General features: G+C 31.4%; 1 protein-coding gene across 3 annotated transcripts in view; it reads right to left on the bottom strand.

Annotated features, from left to right (window-relative positions):
* Positions 1-5349: 5349 nt before the first annotated feature.
* The window catches only part of LOC143236879 (signal peptide peptidase-like 3), a 46291-nt gene continuing 28550 nt past the window's right edge, over positions 5350-23090 (bottom strand). For 2 of the 3 annotated variants that reach the window (XM_076475526.1, XM_076475527.1), the window contains exons 5-14: positions 22916-23035; positions 22477-22555; positions 21922-22034; positions 21524-21630; positions 13880-13951; positions 12875-12963; positions 12246-12291; positions 11341-11488; positions 9440-9549; positions 5350-8317 (exon numbers count right to left, since the gene is read on the bottom strand). In XM_076475526.1, the coding sequence (XP_076331641.1) occupies positions 8249-8317; positions 9440-9549; positions 11341-11488; positions 12246-12291; positions 12875-12963; positions 13880-13951; positions 21524-21630; positions 21922-22034; positions 22477-22555; positions 22916-23035 (953 nt within the window). In that variant the 3' untranslated portion in view covers positions 5350-8248. The remainder of the gene's footprint in view (positions 8318-9439; positions 9550-11340; positions 11489-12245; positions 12292-12874; positions 12964-13879; positions 13952-21523; positions 21631-21921; positions 22035-22476; positions 22556-22915; positions 23036-23090) is intronic. The other variant, XM_076475528.1, reaches the window with a different exon arrangement.

The raw sequence follows: 23090 nt of genomic DNA, 5'->3' as shown, positions 1-23090 counted from the left end.
TACTTTAGATTTTATGAAATCTAAGGACCGAAAATACCTGGGAATTTCATACACCATTCAAAATTCCAAAGTGTTTTGTTCTGACCACATTTAACTAAACTCTAATAGAGAATTGCGAGTTTTTTCCTTGAAAGAATCGTCTTAGATCTGTCTGATAATCTTTCTGTAGCTGAAACATATCATTTTTAGGCACAAGGTGTTATTATTTCATCAATCTAATCATAGATTATCCAAGCTGTAGCTTTAACAATGAATAATAACATGATTAAGAGCACTTGAATCAGGGAAGTAACTCAGATATCCAGTTTTTTACCAAACTATGTTGGTAAAAACATGTACTTCATTACATCAGACTTTATCTACTGGTTTGGCTGAACAGGTCGGTAGATAGCCAAATGTGTATGAACTATAGCCAAATTGACTGAATTGAGCATCTACAACTTGTCATGTTGGTACACCACCACACATCTGAGCATATTACTTCGTTAGTCATACAAGGTATATTTGTACAGTAACATGTTACGTCAATGCTAATGATGTGCTATTAATGTTAGAAATGAAGGTAACGTTATTAATACTTTGGTTATTCACATTATTTACGATATATACATGTCTAGCTTCAAAGAAATAAATATGAAAAAAATTGTCATTAAAGGTATATTTAAGTTAGCATCATTAGAAGAATGATTAATATGTACATGGATAACAGAAAATAATTACTTTTTCATAAAACTTTAAAATTAGATAGATCAATTTATACATTGGTAAATAAATTGACAGATTTAAATTTATGACAACTTTTCAAACGAATTTCATATATAAAGCTGTCAAAACGTTTAATAATATAGGATTTTCATTTGATTTCATTCAGGTTTTTAGATTATGATAAACTATGTTGTTATTATTATTTAGTATTCAGAAGCCATGAACGTTGAGGTTAAACTACATCGTTTTATATATTTATGAATTCCAAATTTTGTTTAACAAAGTGTCTGGTTAACAGTTTTTACAGAACTAGTAAACATGTAATATTGGAATAACATACAAATACGATAATTCGAAAAAAGTGAAAGATTTAAAAGCTAATTTTGTAAATTCTTTACTAACACTAGTTACAAATGTGTTCTCTGAAATGTACAAGTAGAATTGAGCTTATTAGTTACAGTTGAAAACATGTTCTTTCACAAATAAAACCAAAATTAGATCTCGTTTTATCAATGGTGTCGTAACAAACATTTCTTTCTCGTATTTTTAATCTGAAAAATACTAATATATTGCATAATCATTTAAGCCAAAACTCTTACTCTTTTACCTTTAATCGAAAAAATCAATAAACCCTGAAATAATATAACTTAATTATACATTTGTTTGTTTTGAATAACTGATATAACACCATTTTTTGCAATATTCTGGTATGCTATGTTTAGGTATTTTATAAAGTCAAATATCACAAGAACTACAAAGCACTAGAAGAAATTAGTGTACGAAAAAAATATTAACAACAGTATTAACACACTGTCTGTACTTTTAAGGTTTTAAATTACATAAAATTTTATAATCATGAATCAAAAGTATCTTAGGAATTTCATATATATAAATAACATTTGGCATAAAGCTTCATTAAAAATACACTTTTACGTATAAGCTAATATGAGTTAGCAAAATTTTACCATATTTGAGAATATTTAAAATTTGCCTTAATGTTTCTTGTTTTTCCGTAAAACTACAGACTAATTTTAAAGTAGTAAACTAGATGTAAAACATTCAGTCGAACATACCTACTTCTAACTACTATCTCACTAAATAGTAATGTCGGACGCTCATTCTTACAACACACATATTGTTCCGAAGTAAAGATTGTGTTTCCTCTCTCTTTTTCCTACATCAAACACTAACCACTGCGCCACGCTCATAACACGAGTGTGGGTCATTTGTGTAACAATGTTAGAAACGTCGAAAGGTATAAACTCTTGATTAACATTTAAATAACGTTAGTAATAAAACATTTGTTTTATTTCGTCAAAAGGATACAAATAAAATTAGGTAACATATATACATTTGTGAAAAAATATTTCATATAATCGGAAAAGTTCCGGATATTCAACATCTATAAAATCAACTAATTTGTTTTTTTTAACTCTATAGTCCTCCTGTGTGTCAATAAGTTAACAGGTTTTCAACGTAAAATATAAGGTACGATTCCTTGCAATGACCAAAACGCAAATATTTCATTGTATAGCTTTTCGCTAAAACATTTAAAATTTTATCTATTTTTGTATTTAGAAATTATCTATTAAAAGTCAATCATTATAAAAAAATAGCAAAACAAATATCATAATTCTATGAAATAACAGATGCATTATGAAAACTGATTTAGATCAATGTATTCAAAACTTTCTCGGTTCTCGGCGACCCTAGGCAAAAAGAAAAATCTAACAGTTCCTCTTAAGTAGTTAGGTTCAAACAACTTAATACTTATTAAGTGTTTATGTTATAACAACTTAGTAGTCATTTGAAAGAGTAATACACGCAAATTGAAAGTTAAAAACGATATTTTTATTTCATTTTTAAATAACCACAATTACTAATTATATGTGTGTACCTATTTGGCACTGAACACCTTCTAAAACCTTGGAATCAGATTGGACACCCCTACCCTCATTTCCTATTCCACGTTGATTTTCGAGCGGTACTTGCATTTTATTACAGCAACCGTTAAAAACCCAGCTTCGCAGAGATATGACGTCGAAAATGGAATTTGGATTCACTGAGGTTTAGCACTTAGCAACGGATATTCATCTTTTACTGATATCCAAAACTCAGTTCCATACTACCAAATTTTCTTTTTAAAGTTTTGTCACAAGACAGCTCAATAAGATGTTCTTCTTCTGCAGAAGTAAATTCAAATGAAGCCTTAGCCTTGAATTGGTCTTGGATCCATGCAAGCTTCTCCATATCTTCTGGAAAGTAATTTTCAAACCAGTCACTGAGCTGTGTCAGGTGCTCCTCAAGATCAGATTTTAATTCGTGGATCAAATCACTTCACTGGATGTAACAAACTGCTGCAACAGGGGGAAACAGTCTTTGCCACCATCTTCATTAATTTTTCTTCTCCATGGTAGTAACTTCTTCTGAAGACTAAAACTTTATTTGCAAGTTTCAAAATGTGAATGTTGCTTCCTTGCAGAGGAATTCAATTCATTCAATTTTTGAATAGATCACACAGGTATGCTAATTTTGACAAACAATCAGTATCTAAAAAGTTTTTAGCACATTCATGATCTTCTTCTTCGAGACAAGAGTTCCTGTCGTAATTCGAACACACGGGACAGTACTTTCCTACGGGGAGCCATCGCGAGCCACAGTAGTACAACAAAGATGTATACTCAGATTCCATCTCCTCAGATTTTTAAAAAACCTCACCTTCTGTGGCTAAGTTTTTATGAAATTCACCAATTTCCAGGAATAGGTTCAGCGGAGGACTCAGGTGCTTTGACGCAAGGGCTTCTCTGTGAATTATGCAGTGGGTCCACAGTGCATCAAGAGCTTTGCTTTGTACGAGTGCCTCCAATTCTCCATAACAGCCGTACATGGAGCGACCTCCATCGGTACAGGCGCCAATGCACTTAGTTCAGTCTAAGTTGTTTTCACACATAAAAGTGTCAAGAATATGAAACAAATCTCACGCGTTTGTACTTGCAGTGATACAAAAGAGATCTTCCACAATTTTATCACCATCCACAAACCTTGTATAGCAAATCAAATGAGCATCCCTGTTTTTATCTGTCACCTCACCTAGCTGTAACTCGAATTCCTCACCTTTCATATTTTAAATTAGCTGATCGTTGAGATCTTCGGCTATGTGTTGGATTCTACAACTGATAGTATTGTTGGATAAACGCACCTTTGAAAGCAGTCTTCCACAGATTCACCAGCCATAATGTTCACCATATCCACTGCAGTTGGTAAAATCAGTTCTCCTACAATGGCATGAGGCTTTTTACAATTCGCGACTGTATATGTTAACTGGTAGAATGCTAGTAAAGTATTGCTTGGTAGTTATACTTTTTTCAAGAATGTACCTTTTTGTTATTTCAATTCTGTTAACTAACTGGTAAAATAATCACAGGATTTACTAGCTATATTTGGATGATTGATTCCTAAGTGGCATTTTAGTTTACTTGGAAACATGCACTCTGGAGCCAAAATGTTTAGGCACTGTGGGCATTCTTCATGATTGGTATCTACCAAAGTAAAACCAAATTCCAGATAATTATCATCATATTTACGATATTTCCGTTGCTTGAGAACATTGCCTCTGGTCTGTGGTTCGCCATCCTTTGCTTCACTCCACTTCTTATTAATGTTAAAAAAATGTTTCCATTTTTATGCAGAAGGACTAAAAATCAACAAAATAATTAATTGAAATTCACTAGACTTCGCAGACATTTGGTCACAACACACCCTTCAGTCATTTCGATAACTGAGGTACCCGGAGAGTTGACAGGTATTTATATACAAAATCTAAGAAACGAGAAAGTTCGAAAAGTTACTGGAATAGCCGAAAGTTTACATGTGAACAAAAACATATTTCAAACATTCGAGAACGTCATCGAAAGGAATCTAGCGCAATCTAATATTAAAACTGTGATTTACAGCGAGCTAGTAGTTTGCGCGATGTCCGACAGATGTCGGCATCGCTGCGTTTCTCTCAAGCATTTGAAATATCCCGCGGTGAACAGTTTGAAAGCTTCCGATTTAGATCACAAGGAATTTAAACCCCGAAACTTCAAAATATTCACGTGAAAGTTAAAACAAATCGTCACTCTGTTTTACAAATTTTAATATAACTCTACAAAAAGGAGTATTATAGCTTTTTAATACTTTACTTACATTACATTAAACATGAAACATTGTTTTTGCCTTGATAATATAGGCCTAATTACTTGAATGTAGAGCTGATGGAACATCCATTTCACTGAATTCAGACCTGATAACCAGACACCTTGTCCTTACAACACTAAGTTGTAATGGGAATGGAAACATAAAAAGCTACTGCTTCTTTATTATCTACAATACTTTAAGTTCACAATCATGATTTACATGCGTCCGCCTACTATGTGCAATGAATGATATATTTATCTGTGATTATTAGAATTCAACAAGTAGATACATAAACATAACAAATTACGTTTTTAAACACTTTTCCAAATTAACAAAGAACTTTGCTTTATGCATTCCTACCAACAGATGTCCCTCCTGATTTTCAAAAATTCTTGACCACTCACTATTTTCATTTCACCTTGTTAAACAATGTGTTTCAATAATTAGTAAAATTACTAGAAAGTATGAGATTGTAAAAAGGGTTTATTATCAATTTTTACAAATTCACTAACTACCAAAAACATTAAAAAAGGACATTTTTAATAAGATGTGTGATGAAATAAAATATATTGCAATACAGCATCATTACACGATGGTCTAGCTGCCCAATCTATTTAATTAGTAAAATAATATGTTATCTAGATATAAAAACACTTCTAGTAAATTTCACTCAGTATGTTATTCAGGGGTATCCTATATCTTTGGTTGATCAACAGTTTTTAAACTGATTCACTTCTTTAAACACAATTTAGGGATTTCTTAAATATGTGTGCGTATGTGTGTACACACTACTACAGAGGCAAGTGAGAAAGAAATACAATGCTAGCTGTGATATGTACGTATATGTGTGTATATATACACACATGCACAAAACACAGATTTGTGGAAAATACCATATCATTACTCACTACAAGAACTTGGTTATTATTTCATATTTGTGCACATATAAAAAGCTCTTTAATCAAATACTACCTACATTAAATGCAACATAGTAACAAAGGAACAAGAACTAAAAACTTGTATTATTTCTTTGCCTCCTCAGAAAAAACAAAGTAACAAAATGTAAATGTTAAATACAATGTTTTAAACAAACAAGGGCTGGTGTGAATGAGGTAATACTAACAACTAAATACTCTGAACTTGTGCCACATTTTACATTACGTTTATCATTTGAATTTTTGGACATCAGATGATGTTTCCACAACAGTTTAAACAAATATTACAAGAAGACAACCACCTCTAGGTTAGTTTAATGACAAGAACTTTTAATTGATATTTTAATCAATGTATATCATAAATTACATACAGAAAACAAACAAACAAAAACTTTATATTTCATGATACTAACTAGTAAAGGGGAAAATAAAACTGATTTAAGCTTATAAATAAGGTAGGTACAGAAAGTTGATTAGAGTATATAAATTTACCTCCTACCTGTTTCTTGTTTAACTTGGTTCATTATGTCTATAATGTTTGTTTGTGGCATACCACAGGTTACAGTTCAGCACACTAGAAGGTCTAATGCATCAGAAATATGCACAACAGGAATTACTGAGATAAACGTAACTAATGGTAGACAGCAAAATCCTTGAGCAGATGACAAAATTTTCATAATAAACCTTATGTGAAAAGTCTATATCAGCATATGTCATTTATCAAACAGCCAGTTCGTATTTCTCAAGAATACAACTTTCTTGCTCTACCATTTTATGGGATGGCTTTACTACAGAACTATGCCAGGCTTGTCAACAAAGGAGAATTTGTTGTCTCATCTCTTATTTTAGACTAAATAGTTTTAGTCAGAAAGGCTTAAAAATCAGAGAAAAATCTTTTTGATATTAATTTAAAAAAAACAAAAATGTTCTTAAACAAAATTTATTTACATTTGTTGATTAGCTTAATTCATGCACTTGTACTAAACTATCTTTACATCTTCACTCACTAAACTATAACACATTTATGGTACATCGAACAGAAATATAAAGAACGAAACCATAATTTTATATTGTCCATCATATCAACATCAACTGCAACTTTTACTAAATATCAAGTACTGAATACCCTTGTTTCACAATACTTGAAATATTAAAAAAAAAATGAAAACGATAAAAAACATCACAAAACTCCTCTAGCTTCATATAAAGAATGCTAATTTGCTATCATGAATTATTAATAATTACCTCAAAACATAAGGTTATGAAAAAAATGTAACAATCATGGTAGTGTTAACACTAGCATAAAGAAATTCAAAAAGTGCACAATGAAGAATTGATTTTTGGAGAGATTTCTAATACAATAACTATGTGGACAACAATAAACTATACAAACTGAAATGGCTGCACATTTCATCACAAACAGCTTTCTTCAATATGTAAAACAGAAACTAAAACCTAGTTTCTTTTAGGCAAATCTGAAACATTTGAAGATTTAAATTCCATGAGGAACTCAGATTTAATAAACAACATTTTAAAGTCTTTCTTGGTGTTCTGCAACCCTTATTGTGTCAGTTACTAAGATAACAATAATGAAACTGTTACCTCAATTCAATTACATCATCACAATATGTATAATATAAATCACAAAAGGCTCATTTCCATGCAAGTTGGATATTTTTTTTTTTACTGGGAATTAGCTATACTCATAAACATTTCCCAAAATGTCAAACTTTTAACATAGTCAATAGCATTAATACATACACACACAGCCTGAGATTAATACTTGCTTATTACTTTCAACTGAAATAAAAACACTTTTTAATACTCATTTCAAAAACAATGAGTGAGTTGTTAATGAATAAAAAAAACAACAGATATCCTTATCTAACAATTTTAACTTTCCAAAATGGGTCTAAGTATTTGGTCAAGAAATTTTACTTTTATAAATGTATTGATACATTAAGAAACAGAAATAATCATAAATTGAAAACAACTGTTTTCACTTTACAACCACTTTGACACAAAAAGAGACATTAAGACATTTATCACCTAATTGAGTTTATTTTCAATCATGAAATCTTTGTAACTGATAATGAAAAAATTCTGAAAAAAGAAGAATATATCAATTATAGACAGCATACCAACATCATGATGTATGCCTCATTTCAAAAGAGATGCTACACAGAATAGTCACAACTTAAAAATGTACTGGCCTTTTGCTGATAAGATAGCTGTAAAACACAATTAGTTAAAGGTTCAAGAACCTGACAACATTCACAAAAACATTTAATCTATTTGTGAAACGTAGTTGAATCCCAGATCTTCTGGTTATAACTACCTTATAGACAAAACATTGTTTTGTGACATATAACTGAAGTGTCAGCAACTACATCATGTTCCTCAATGCAGTGGGATGTTTTAACTTCTTTTCATACTTCCAAGTGTTTAGATGGTGGTGAAGTGATAAAAGGTTCACTCCACATTCGTCTCAAATCACCCTGAAATGTAAAATCAATAAGCTATGTTGACTGGGATTTAAATAGACCTACAACTTGTGAGTAATAATGAAAATACTGCAGAACTCCTTGTTTATAACTAGCTCAAAGATGAATATAAAAAGAAATTTAGGTAATTAACCTAATGCACATAATAACTTTAAGTAAAAAATTTATTCCTACAAATCTTGTTATCCACAAAACATAATCTATCCTTACCTATATCCAAATCTAAGCACTGTTTTATCGTTATCTATATTCAAATCTAAACACTGTTTTATCGTTATCTATATTCAAATCTAAACAGTTTTATTGTTATCTATATTCAAATCTAAACACTGTTTTATCGTTATCTATATTCAAATCTAAGCACTGTTTTATCATTATCTATATTCAAATCTAAACACTGTTTTATCATTATCTTGCTCTCGGAAAGAAAGTTTATTGATTTTATTCTTTTCCCATGGTAGTGATTTTTCAGTTAAATCATTTTCTTGAAAAAGTAAATTAGGCAGGTTCATTATATCATAGGATATTTGACAAAATCTAGTGTAAAGTAATACTGAGTTTTGCTAAAACTAAACAAGTCTGTTCTAATAAATAAATGAATCAGATACAAAGTGCAAAAAAATATTTAACATATCAAATAGCAACAGCTTGTGTACTTCACCTTATGGTTGATGGACAGTTTCCTTTATTGAAGTTAGGAGTTAATCAAGCTGGTTACATTCCCTTGAGATAAATTATCAGGTGAGCTAACTGACTAACTCTTGTATCACTTAGGTGAATCAGTAATATCAGACTTGCCCAAAGAAAGTAGCATTACCCACATAACTGATAATTATCATTTAAGTATAAAAGAGAGAAACTTTAACACATAAGTTGCAGCTTTAAAACTGTGATCCTATAAACAGACCAAGTGTCTTTACAACAGGAATAACAAAGAACAAGTAGGTAAAATGAGGATACTTATTGACTTTCTTGACATATTATGTAAAATGTGCACAAGAGTGAATAACTAAAAAATTTAAAAAAATTCTTTGACACAGATATGAGGATAGAAAACATATGGTATGCCTACATACTACTGTAATAACAAATACAATACAATCAAAACAAACTTACCTTTAAGTAAGCCATGATGAGTAAGGGAAGAAGGGTAAAAGGTACCAGGTAAAGTAGGGCTGGCTGAGCTGCTTTAAATACTTCTGAAGATACTGTTGCTGTCAAAAGCCCTATAAAAACAGGGCTATGTTTCAGAAATATTATTTACAACAAATACACTTGAAGTATTAAGAATACAATGGTAAAACAGATTGATGGAATTTCTATTTTTACTCATGATCACAGTTGTTATAATAAGTTCACAACAGTTATTTTTGAAACTTAAGGTAAGAACTGTATAATAATAAAAATTAGCTGAAGAATAATAAATTCACTGGCCACTGCCTCACCCAACATAATACATTGAATACTGCTATAAAGAGTCCCAAATTAACTTTTAAACTAAATATTAGCTGTTGTGCATTCAGAATATTGCATAAACAGTATAGTTTGATAAAATTTTATTACAAGAAAAGAAAAAAAATAACAACAGTGTAACTTTTCATTGGTAAATTTTGATGCCTTGGGAAGAATAGAAGCAAAAAAAAAAAAAAAAGTCATTAAAGTAATTATTTAATGTTAATATAATTTCATAGTATGTTAATAAATTCTACTATGTGTGAGCCTCATATGCTGATATTCTTCTGTTAACTAAGTGGTCTTTAATACAGTCTGCTCGTGCACAGTCATCCTTTCTGTACATATTATGAGGGCTTTAGTGAGTTACATTCAAAATTCCATTAAACTACTTTTTTTAATGCTATAACAATTAGTATAGTATAAATATGTAGCTAATAATTCATATTTTAATAATGTATACATTTCAAAGTTTTATAACACAATATTACAAAAAGGAAACTCTTAAGATTACATAACATTTGATCAGGTAATATAAATAACAATAATAATATAATAAAGCTTTTTCAGGAGGCATGCACACAAGCAGCTCGTAGGTAATGTAATTCAATGGCCTAGCATGAGCCAAATGTTCCCCAAGTGTGTTACAATTTCTAATAACACAAATAGTAGTTAGGCACAATTCAAAGGCACAATAAAATATAAATATAAATAGATGTATACTGTTATAAGTTTAAAGCTACTTAAGATAAACAACTGTAGTTTCATGTTACAATTTGAAGGTATTTTTTGGTGATTATTAGCTCGAAAAACAAATCAATCTTGAACAGAGTTAGGGTAGGGAAAATAAGAGAAAATATAGTGTTACTGGAAAAATAAAAAAAAATTGAAATGTTGTTATGAGGTTTTATAAACTATGCAAATGAAATCTGAGATTTTTGAGATGAAGAAAAGTATTTTTAGTAGCATGAAAATTACTTTGCACTCGAATTATTAAAGAAAACCTTGATATAAATATGGACAAATCTTTTTTGTAGTTTATTATATTTTATTAAAACAACTGATCTTTTGTGACTAAAACATATGTAATGTTGACTAAACGTCTGTCAAATTCTGTGAAGAAACACATTATATTAAGAGTTATTAGTACAAAACTATAACAACTTTAAACAAGTATAAAGTGGTAACATGGTTAGTCAATTCAACCAAGCCTGTGTAGAGAGTTAAATAAGTGGTTTTTAATATAGTTAATCATTGCACAGATTCTCTTATTAAATAAACTATTAGTCTTTAATACAGAAATAATACTTAGCCACTTAATTACAGACATAAAATTTTCTATTTATTAATAACCTGTTAAAACTGAGTAAGATTTCTGATAATTTTGATCTTACAACTATAAATTCACTGTTTTTTTCTGTTGGTAACTGATGATGCAATACTGTCAGAATAATATCTCAGAAATAAAATTATTTTAGAGAAAAGTTTTACTGTAGGATTGTTTTAGTTCTGTGTAAATTTCAATTATGAAATTATTTGCACATTATACATTAACCTAAACAAACCTAGAAAGTAACCAATCAATGAGCAGTGGAAGTAGGAAATCTTATTCAGTTGGTTTGGTGGGGGTACACCTGTTTCAGCTGAGCTAAGCTGAGTTTTCTTGTAAGCATCGTATCGCAACACAAAACAGAGCAGCAGTCCTGGCATCACCTGAAAATTTCATCAAAGCAGCACATGATAATTCAAGAAACAAATGTGTTTTCTTAAATATGAAATGCATAAAGAAACAAAAAAATTACATGAAAAACAAACTGTCAACAAATCATTAAACTTTATAAAAAAACTTTCAAATTAAATTAAGCAAGTGCTGAATGGTATAGGATTAAATAATTCTGATATTGCATTTCAATATCAAACATAGTCACTCTAATAAATTTATTTTTCTACTCATTGTAGTTTGTTTTCAACTTCAGATATGATCATTTCTTTTAGATTGAATGCTATATGAAAGAGATGTTTTTTTTTCTAGTTATAGAATAGTATACAACTTTGTCTTATGGAATTACTACTATTTTACTCTTATGGTTAAAAAAAAACTTGATGTTTGTTGCATTTGCAAATGACACTACAAATAAATACTTGAAATTTATTTTTTATTCAAGTAACATAATATTCATATATTAATTTATTTTTTAAATTAATACAGTTAACAACTAGCAAGGTTAATGTGATTGTGTTTATAGCAAAGCCACACTGAGCTGTCTGCTACGCCCACTGCAAATAATCTATCCCTGGATTTTAGCATTGTAAGTCAGCAGACTTACAAAGTTTTCACCAGGGAAGAACAATTAGTAAGACTTGAGATGTTTAGTTTAGAAATAAATAATTAAATGAATGCATACAAAAACACATTAAAATATCAAATTCAGGTTGAAGGAAATCTTTACAAAGAATCTGGCATACTTACAATGTCTCCTAGTCCTAACATTGAAAAATGTCCAGTGTTGTGTATGCTTAAATAAAAAATCATAATAATAAATAAGAGAACATAACTCAAAACTATTCATATATATACATGTTTGTGTGTGTGTTTGTAAAAACATATAAGAAAACTGTTGGTATTAATATAATGAAGTAAAAGTTAAATGAAATAAAACTGCTTAGAATAATTCTTATACTTTTAATTTATTATTTAAACCCTGTTTTTTCAGATTACTGACCTATAGTAATTTAAAGAAAAAAGTTGAGAATGTATGAAACAATTGTCAATTTGGAATGTTTACTATAAAACCGTATTCATCTTTTAATTAAAAAAAAAGTATAACATGTGCAGCTAAGAAACAAATATAACAGCCACACAACACAAAAATTACACATTTATAAATTGCAAAATTTCTCAACTTCATTAGCACTAAATTCAAAAACCTTTTCTTACTTGTTCTTTGTATGAAAACAGGACTATTGAAATAATTTCTGGCTCAGTTAGGATTACAAGAAAACTAGTTAAGCAGTGATCATCCAATCAAAGATGTAAAACACAGTTGGGTATTTTGGAAAGGAAAAAAGGAATAAAGTAAGAGCAAAATAACGATTTACCTCGGAAACACCAGCTTTCCAGGAAGTGAAAGTTTTGGAGCTTCACGAACCATTCCTCCAAAATGAAATTTTTTGGCAACTATTCCCATCTGTAAGGTATTATGAGCACCAAATATCACAACCAAATTTAAAGAAATCTTTCACAGTGGAAAAGAAAAGACTTTGACAAATTATTAAAAATGTATTAACCGTAATAAATTTACTAAATGAAATAAAAGCCACAGAAATGTATAACATATTCAACACAACTAAAGCAACTATCTGTAGTAACTTATTGAGGATCCATTATTCCTTACTAAAACCTGAGGAAAAATCTGCATATAACATTATTAAAAAACTTGCATGTACTAGATCTGACATGAAGTCTGAAAGTTAACATAACTGGTAGATTATTATTAAATAATTCTCTAAACTGTTTACTTCAAACGTTTTGCCAATAAAATCTTTTTCTTATTTTCAGAAGCAAAATAAGAGGCACTTATTTTTTATTATTCTCTTATCTAACCAGTGGTAGTATTTGTTAACCTAATACATCTGAAACTGACATTATAACATTAGTAGAAAGACTGATTTTCTTTAAGAAATAAATTGCAATTTCTTGTCCCTGGTAACATAAAATAAATTTCAAGAACAAAGTATAAAGATATTCAACTATCTAAATTGCGACTGAAAATCCAACAGCACTTTGTCTTATTTTAAAGAATCAGAACTCTCTTTCACTTGCCTCAGCTTTACTAATTACTTTAAAAAGATGGAACTACAAAACATTGACCTGTGCATGTTGGACAATGCTTGAGCTGTCTTTGAACACAGGATTATAATGTTCATTTAAATTCCCTTCTAGTTCCTACTCTTTAAGGAGAGTCTTCTGATTCTTCAAAAGCTAAGACTAAACAATCAGCAATCTGCTACTGAACTTTTACTGCCATATCAAGTAATTTAATTTTACTTAAGTTTTCAAGATAGCTCTACTGTGTAATTTATGAATAGTTAAGATTATCCTACCGGATTGTCAGCTGGCCTTGTTGCAACTTTTACCATCACATTTGCATTGAACATATATGATGAGAAAAAAACCTGAGTAAAAATTATTACACAGTTTAGTTTTCAGATACAAAATGTAACCTTTCTGCTCAATATTTAGCTACTATACAATCAGTTATTGCTGCATATTTGAATATATCAAAATAATAAATCTAAAAAAAACCATCTAAGACATTTTACTAAGGTAAAAGATCAAAAATTTTATTTATCATTCTGCTAAATCAGCTACTAATAGATAATCTTATTTAACTGAACTAATGTGATGAACATTTCTAATTAAAGACAAATATTTATTTGGTATATTTTTTTTGACATTTCTTCACATCTCTTTATGAAGTGCAACACAGTAAAAAAAGACCAGCATTTTTAATGAAAACTTAGTTTTTGTATGTTCTTGCAACATCTGTTGATTTATTAAAAATAACATTACTGAATGAAAACCATTATTGCAAGTGAGAAAGTTATCCTTCATCTGCACTTCCACAGAACTGATACGTTTCAGATGTTTTTTATTGGTCTACAGCATTTCAAGAATAAGATAATTTCTTCTTTAAGGTCAAGATGAATGAACATGTTTTGTTTGTTCATTTTTTATTAAGTAAGAAACTAAACATTAAGTTATCTGTTGCTGTGCCAACCACAGTATCAATACCCATTTTATTTTAGCACTATAACCTTTCAGACTTATTGCCGAACCACTGGAGGCCAAGAAGGATGAGCAATCAGTATATATTTCCACAGGTAAAAAACTCATTTTACCCAGTGTCAACAATGCAATATCATACTATAATGGAACTCTTGCTTATATGATACTGGAAAAACTTTATTACACAATGTGCAACCCCCAACTTTGCAAAATTTTTATACTGTGTGCATGTAGACATGCAATAGAGGGTTACTACTTTCCTGTTTTGCCTTTGTTTCCCATCATCGAGAGCTAATTTTTTCTCCATTTTCAGGGTGCAGATATGATGCCAAGAATCCATTACATGTGGGTTTAATACATTGAAGCCATCTATATAAATATAATAGTACCATTTGTTGTATGTCCATGTAAATGGATTTTCACTAAAACTGGTATTGAGGTTCATTAGGTCCATGGGAAAATACAAATTTTTAATTTTGTATTTTGCAATTTTTATGAGTGTTTTTGCAGGGCATTTTACTGTTACTTTGCTCTTACTGGTTGATCATTACCAAATTTGGCATGAAGGTTTACTGGGTCCATGAGGAAATACATGCAAATTTACAGTTTCACATTTTGTGTTTTGCTAGTTTTATGGGCATTGAGATTTTTTAAAAATTACATATAAAGAAACAACTTTTCATGTCCTAAAATAACCTTAATCATAAATTTACATAACTTCTGCCCAGGGTACAGGTATCCCAGCTAGTGTGTTTGATATTGCAACTTTAAATGATCATATTTAACCATTTTTTGTTTTTTATCCTTAAAATATTTCACAACCTCATTAATTCCCAAAACAATTATGTTACTTTTCTAACATCTTCATAAGACTATTTTTCTTTTGTCTCCTATGTGTTAATCCATAAACATTTTTACCATGTCAGTTCAATATCCTATTGATGCACGTATGTCCTAACTTACTACTAAAATGTAATCTGAGTACATGCACTATAAAATTTTATTGATATAAAAGATACTTCTACCAACATCTGTTGTGTTTCCACAACAAAATGCAAATGAACTTACAATATCAATCATATAGGTGCTTAAAGTGATACCTTATCACTGGGAAATTGCTTACAGATTCATGTATAATATCATGCATCAAACAAAAAGAACCATTTTCTGTGCCAATATATTACTACTGCCCTGTGAGACTTAAGACTATCACAACAGACTTGTGTATTTTACATGCCTTTCTGACACCATGGTTATGTGATAGTATACATACAATGGCTGTGAACGTACTTAATGTATCTTCACAAAATTTAGCTTTCAGTGAACATTAGAAGTTTTATAGACAAAAAGTCAGAATTTTAATTACTTTTACTGAAACTTTGCCTGCAATTATATACAGGGTGTTCGAAAAGTCACTGTGCAGTTTTGAAAGCAGCAATAACAGCATTCATTCAGTCTATTTCAAGCCAGCAACTGATAGAGGTGTTTAGAAACAAAATAAGAAGGATCCAAGTCTGTATTGATGCCAAAATTAAGAAATAATTCTATATTACTCTTTTTTTCTAGAATGACTGCAAATTATAACAGGAAACCACAATTGTTTATTCTAAATAGCTTTAAGCTTGTAACACTATACATCTATTTGCAACTAAATTTTAATTTTAAATTAATTTTAATTTTTGTACTTGTAAATTAATGTTCTATTGCTTTTTAATCTATGTCTAAATATTTTGCCACACAAGATGTAAATTATTTAACAAATGTGTAGCTCATGTTACCCTACTGAATTATGTAATACACATGCCTACTTGCATGTGTAACTTGTGAAAGTTATCATTTTCCTACATCTCCTGTCACATAAATAGCTATTCTCATTTATTGATACCATTTATATGCAAAACATTTTTATGCATGCTACATGCCTTTTATTTCCCCCTCTATTGAAATTGATTGATTCCAATGCACCTCTTATATAATAACAGTGCAGCATACATGACACGTGACTCCCTTTACTGAATTATACAAAACTGTCATTTTGATTTTTGGTAGAAGATGAAAGCACCGGTTTTCAGTTGGAAGAAAAAGTGGGAAGTGTGAGTGAAGGTAAATACCTGTTGGAAATCCATTTTCAGCATAGGAAATTTATAACTTCTGATATGGTGTGTAACCTATTCACATATAAATAGCTGGAATCCAACACTGAATAGGTGGAAGGACTGGAATGAGAGAAAGAGAAAAGCATCCTTCAAAAGTGTCTGAAGGACACTCCCTAAGATAAGACATATTTTAAGATTTGACATGGGAAACTGCACCACTTATGAAGTGATAAGGACTCTCAAACTTTACTAGATGAAAAGGGGGATAAAATGCAGTGGAGAGTCCAGAGGAATGACAACACCTTAGACAGTGCAATGAGTTAACACAAAATTCTATTTTTAAAAGCAGACTATATTAATTTATTTAATACAATGCATGAGAATGATCAGCAGTTATCCACTTCTGCTTTATCCATGTAGTTCATAGGTGATTATGGTGTGGTATTGGCAAACGTATAAAGCAATTCTACTGTGAGGATAAACCTACAATTGACCTAGTGGGACCCCACATCTCTGAAGTGTTTGTTGTGTGGCCATGAAATAATAATATACAATTTGATATGGCTTGACAGTGTGCATTTGACCAGTCAAAGAATATCTGGTCAGGCACTATTTTCCACAGAGCAAGATTCAAACAATGAGCATTAACAGAAAGAAAAAGGGCATTTGAAAAGGAAAAATAAGATAAAAAGCCAACTAAATAACTTATCTAGTCAAAGTCTCACTGAATTATGATATTCTAGAAAATAGCTATAGACAGAAGACAACAACCTACAGAGAAAAAAAAATCATGATCTGATTAAAATAGTGAGAGATGAATGTAACGTAGAGATATTCCACAAGTGTGAATGAAGAAGTACCTCCAATGTAAAGATAAGAAGACACATGGAACAAAGTACAGGAAAAAATGATAAAGATGAAGTAGCCAATCAAATGAAAATCCAAGCCCAACTTGCAAAGGAGGAAGAACAAAGAACAAAAACAGGAGATAGTTGACAAGGAAGAAAGAGGTGGGTGTGTTTGTGTGTTTTCTTATTGCAAAGCCACATCAGGCCATGTAGACATACCGCTGGACTAGCAGGGGGTGAAAGAGGTGGGAACAGACACCACAGAAGAAAACTATGCTGGCAATATAACAGAGAAGAGCAGGTACAGGACAGAAATGTCTATCCTAATCAGGACTGGGATAAAGGTGTGAAATGGAAGGAAGGGAAAATGGACAAAGTGTATGTGAAACAGTGATGGTAAATAAACAGACTACCAACATCCACAGGTGAATGGAAGGAAGGAAGGAAAACCTAGGGAAAGGTAAAACAAGGAGTACTGGGAGAGTGGTTTGAACATAAGCAAAATGAAGTAGAGCAGGACCACATTAAGATCTCCATCCATAAGTGCAGCCTGCTGTGGCAGATGACAAATCTTGAAGGGGAACACATCCATAAATAAAGTGTAAAGAGATAAATACCCATGGAATCAGAAGAAATAAGAGGTTTGGAATAGGACCATCAAAAAATTGAGACAGGGAGACTGAAGATCCCTAATCCAAAAGTCAAGAGAGGAAGTCCACAAGATGAAGAAAAGTGGATTCAGAAACCAATGACAGAAATATTACATTTGCCCTGAGAAACTTGTACGTAGAAAGGGTGAATGAAACAAGCCAAAAAAGAGATTAACCACAGGGAGAAGCTAGATCACTTTGCCAGTGATGAGAGAAAAACCAGGCATGAAGACAGAAGATAAGAAGGTCTGGATGAAACACAGCTGACTCAGGTTGGCAAGAAAGAGACAGACAGAGCCAGAATAACGGAGGAGGAATGTGATGTTGGAAAAGCTGCAGAAACCACAGATGAGACAGCCAGAATGAGCTATAAGAAGAACTGAACATGGAGTGTTAAGAATAAACACAATCATCTAGAGAAGAAGGAGAATAGGAGAATAAACAAATATGTAGGTCCAATCTTGGCTGAAAACATTCACAACAAGAACAAGATGATGTGAAACTGAAGACCAAAACAAAGACAATTTGAGGATAAGGGACATAGCAAAAACTCAATGTAAAGAGCACTTCACTAAAGTTAAAGCCATTGGAAAACAAAATGATTGAGACCACTCCATTACAATAAGAGCCAAACTATCTGGAATATGACAAAGAGAAGAAACAGCATATGAATACAGAAAAATGGAGAACAGGTGTCTCCCTGGTAACTGAGATGAGGAATCACTGAAAAAAAGTATCAGAATGGATCATTATTAGACAATTTCTGGCAAGATGGAGAAAATGAATCAAAATACAACCAACATTGAGAAGCTCCAAGACACTGACAGGACAAGACCTCTCAGTCTCAGGCAAAAAATCCTGAAACTTCCAGGATGTATCCATGAAATGTGGAAAACCAGATGAGGAGGAGGAAGTAGGACACCTGCTACCTAACCACCAATGTTGAATAATAACAAGGGTAGGAAAAAAAGATAATAAGAGCTGACAAAGGATCCTGAAAAATTCCACTGGTTCCAAGAAGCCCATGGAAAAGTCTGCATATGATCCTGACCTAAGGGGATAAAGGGGTACACCATGGAAGGTCACATCCTCAAAAGCAATAGAACTTCTTGAATTGCAATTAAACTGAAAACCAATCAAACAAAGTCAAAGAGGAGAAGGCCAACTTCAACTAAGAGGCATGTAGAAAAAGACCCAAATGGCCAAATGGACAAGATATTGGATAGGTCAGAGTAAAGAGTTCTTCGACTTTACTAACAGCCCATATACCTGTCTTCAGGTGCAGCTTATAAGGGTAGCTAGCAAACCTCTGTTCGGAAAGAGCAAAAGTAGCTAGTTGAAAAAAGAAAGAGGAAAAATGTAACCTGAGAGCATATAAGGGGCAAATGAATGCTCTAAGCACATGACAAAGCATACAGGGCCAAAGTAAGTCTGAATAGTAGTGAGCAAAACAGAGAAACCATCATGTGGAGAATAAACTGAACACAGGGGTGTGAGTGACAAAATATTATGATACTTAAATAAGCATTGGCAACATTCCCTTTTTTCATCAAAACCCCCTTTTTAGTCTCCAGTACTGTTGGCAACATGCCTATCAATGCTGAATAAAGTGATGAGAAACCCCATAAAGGCAGAGAGGGATGGGTATACAAGGGCATGTTGTGGTTCCAATTGTAACAAACATGCAACCAAAGAGGAAAGGATCATACGATGATGCACAGATTACATACAATATTCCTTCAAGAAAGAGGTGGAAAACATACCCTGGACAAGGCTGCATTGCAGCTCATTTCATTGTAGTGAAATCATGAAACTTTGAGGTAATAAGAAATTGCAGAAAAATTGGGAATTGGATAAAACATGACATATCTGAGAAATTATGTCAAAAATTCCATATTATGCCTACCTGATTCTGCAGGAAGGGGTGGGAAAAGACACAAAATCTGGTGGTGTAAAAAGAATATTAAATCTTCATTGAACCAAACAGGTTTGGTGTTTTCAGAAAATTAATTGTGCAAGTGCAGGAGAAGATAGTTGATCCATAGAGAGATCAAATTCACAATGAATAATGGCAGTGAAATTGAACAAAGGGTCTCCTCCACTTCCAGCCTATTAAAATAGTGCTAGAGGTATAGCACCCAAAGTGGGAACACATACACATGTTTAATGTTAAACATGTGAGCATGAGAAAAATTAAATACTGGGAAATTAAGTTAAATTAAAAGATTTCTTCAATGTAAAGAAAAAAATAAAAATGAAGAAATCCCACTTCAGAAGTTAAACAACTAAAATGACTTTTGTCTCAGTTGTTATTAGAAACTTCTATGGCATACCAATAAACTCCCATTGGTTTACATGTTGTATCATTATGTTACTACTGGTTTTTGTACTGTATCACTAGGCTACTACTGATCTTTGTATTATTTCAACGGATTACTACTGGCTTCTATGATGTATCAGTAGATTACTGTAGGCTTCTCTTGAGTATCAACAGATTACTACTTGTTTCTCCAGAGTATCTAGAGTATTACTACAAGGCTCTCTGGCCTATAAATAAGTTACTACTGGCTTATGTAGAGTATCAGAAGGTTAACATTGGCTTCTGTGGAGTATTGGTATGTTACTGCTGTCTTCTTTGGCATATTAGTAAGTTTCTACACAAGTAATATGGTGTATTGTTAAGTTACTTATGTTTTTTGTGGTGTACTGATAAATTACTACTGATTTCTGTGGTGTAGGGATAGGTTACTAATAATTTCTGTGGTGTATTGATGGATTACTACTGGCTTCTGTAGTATACAGATAGGCTACTACTTACTTCTGTGGTGTATTGATGGGTTACTACTAGCTTCTTTGGTGTTCAATAAGTAAATAATGGCTTTTTTAGTGTATCCAAAGGCTAATTCTGGCTTCTGTGGTACATAGATAGGTTATCGTTGGTTTCTGTGATGCATTTATAGGTTATTACTAACTACTGTGGTACACAGACCCTGGCAGGTTCCACACTTACCTTGTGTTAATATGACTTAAGCATATGTAGTTTTTTTGCATTGCTATAGCCATTTCTGACTGAGTACTAAACTCAGCGTATCACTAATGACTTATAATGTAAAATAACACATTAATGTATTTTGCACAAATATAACACTTTAGAAAATATTTTTCAAAGATTCAATATATCAATGATAATTTTATGGTATGGCCATTAAATTATGTTTAGCTTTAGTGACATCTAAATATAACACCAAATTATTTTTATGGTGTTCCGTCACAATAATGAAAGTAAAAACAGTGAGCTTTTTGTTTATGAAGCAAAAAAATTTAGAAATACAATAAAAATTCAATAGAAAGAATGTAGTTCTTACCCAAAAGACATCATAAATGAGCAGACCAGTAAGCAGCAACGTGGACACCTTAAGACTTGGTAACCGAACAAAAGCAATGAATGCCACACACAGTCCCATACCCATTGCTAAGAAGGAGAAAAACAGAATCTTAGAAATTAGCATCTCTCATAGTAGAGATATCATTTATGTGCCATTAGAAACATCATGTGACAACTTATCATCTATGGCTGCTAGTGGTTACCTTGAAACAAATTTAGTATTGGTTGATAACCTTTAATCTAGGTAGCCAGTGGCTAGTTTTAAACATGAAAACAAATGACAAGTTATCATTGGCCACCTTGGAGTATAATGAAGACTTAACACTAACCATATTCAATAATCATGGCTATATATAAACATAACAACGTATTACTTACCGTCCATAAGGAGCCAATGTCCAGTAAGGACCCAGACACATACAATGGAAATGGATAAGGCAAATGAAACTAGTTCACCAGCTGTAAACCTCCCACAGATTCCAAATGATATTCTGAAAATAATTATAAAATGTAGCATTAAATTCTTGTTTAAAAGGACTGATTAATAATACAACAAAGCTTCAATCAACAATATCGTCACTCAAAACTAGTGATTTTTTACATGTATAAAAGCCTGTATAACAACATTTCAGTCTTTTAAAATCAGTATTTTAATATATTTATACAATCCTAATACCAGTGTTATAATCTTACAAAAAAAACTTTTTGGTATCAAGGTAAAATGTGAAAATCATCCTTGAAATTGTTTAATGCAATTACATAAACTACTTGAATTGTGTGACAAGCAACTCTCAAAAAACATAGATAACACAACAGTACTTCACTTCTGACTCAATCACATTTAGATATGAACAAGAAGCTTCAACTGATAATCTGTATTTTATAGATAGTTCTACAAAGAAGTTCAAAATGGATTTATATAAACTGACTTACTTGGTACCATCAGAACATGGCCTAATGATGTACTGGCACATTGGTAACAGCAGAAATGCGAGAGCAATAGTAGCAATAACTGGAGAAAACAAAATCAAGACAAATCAAACACATACTACCAAAAAAACTTGCCCAGGTCATGTAAACAGGTTCTAGAAAAACTAAAATATTTAAGTTTCAATATCTTATAAACTAAAGGTTTATGACAGATATATTCAGAAGTTCATAAAGAAATATTACCCAAGCTTTTGCCTTGTACAAATGACTTCCATTGACAGCAATAATAATTCATATGTTTACACTTAAATAATATTAATTTTGAGCTTTTAAGGAATACAATATTACTTAGAATCATTTCACTGAGTAAAATAAAAATAAAAGACTTTTTATGATATTACATTAATACTTTACAGAAATGTTAAAAACAGCTTGCACTTACTGGCTGTACAAATGGCAAACAACATTTGCATTGAATCAAAGAAAAAGAACATGATAAGAAGAGATATTGATGCACCAAGGGGTAGACACAAAGCTTGGACAGTGTCCAAAGTCTGAACATCTGTGTAGAATAAGAAAAAGTAACAAATCTTGCAAGAAGAGTAAAACATTTTAAT

Source organism: Tachypleus tridentatus, chromosome 13 (assembly GCF_004210375.1).
Source record: "Tachypleus tridentatus isolate NWPU-2018 chromosome 13, ASM421037v1, whole genome shotgun sequence".
NCBI lineage: Eukaryota > Metazoa > Arthropoda > Merostomata > Xiphosura > Limulidae > Tachypleus > Tachypleus tridentatus.
Note: the sequence above shows the minus strand (reverse complement) of the source record. Positions and strands in the feature narration are given on the sequence as shown.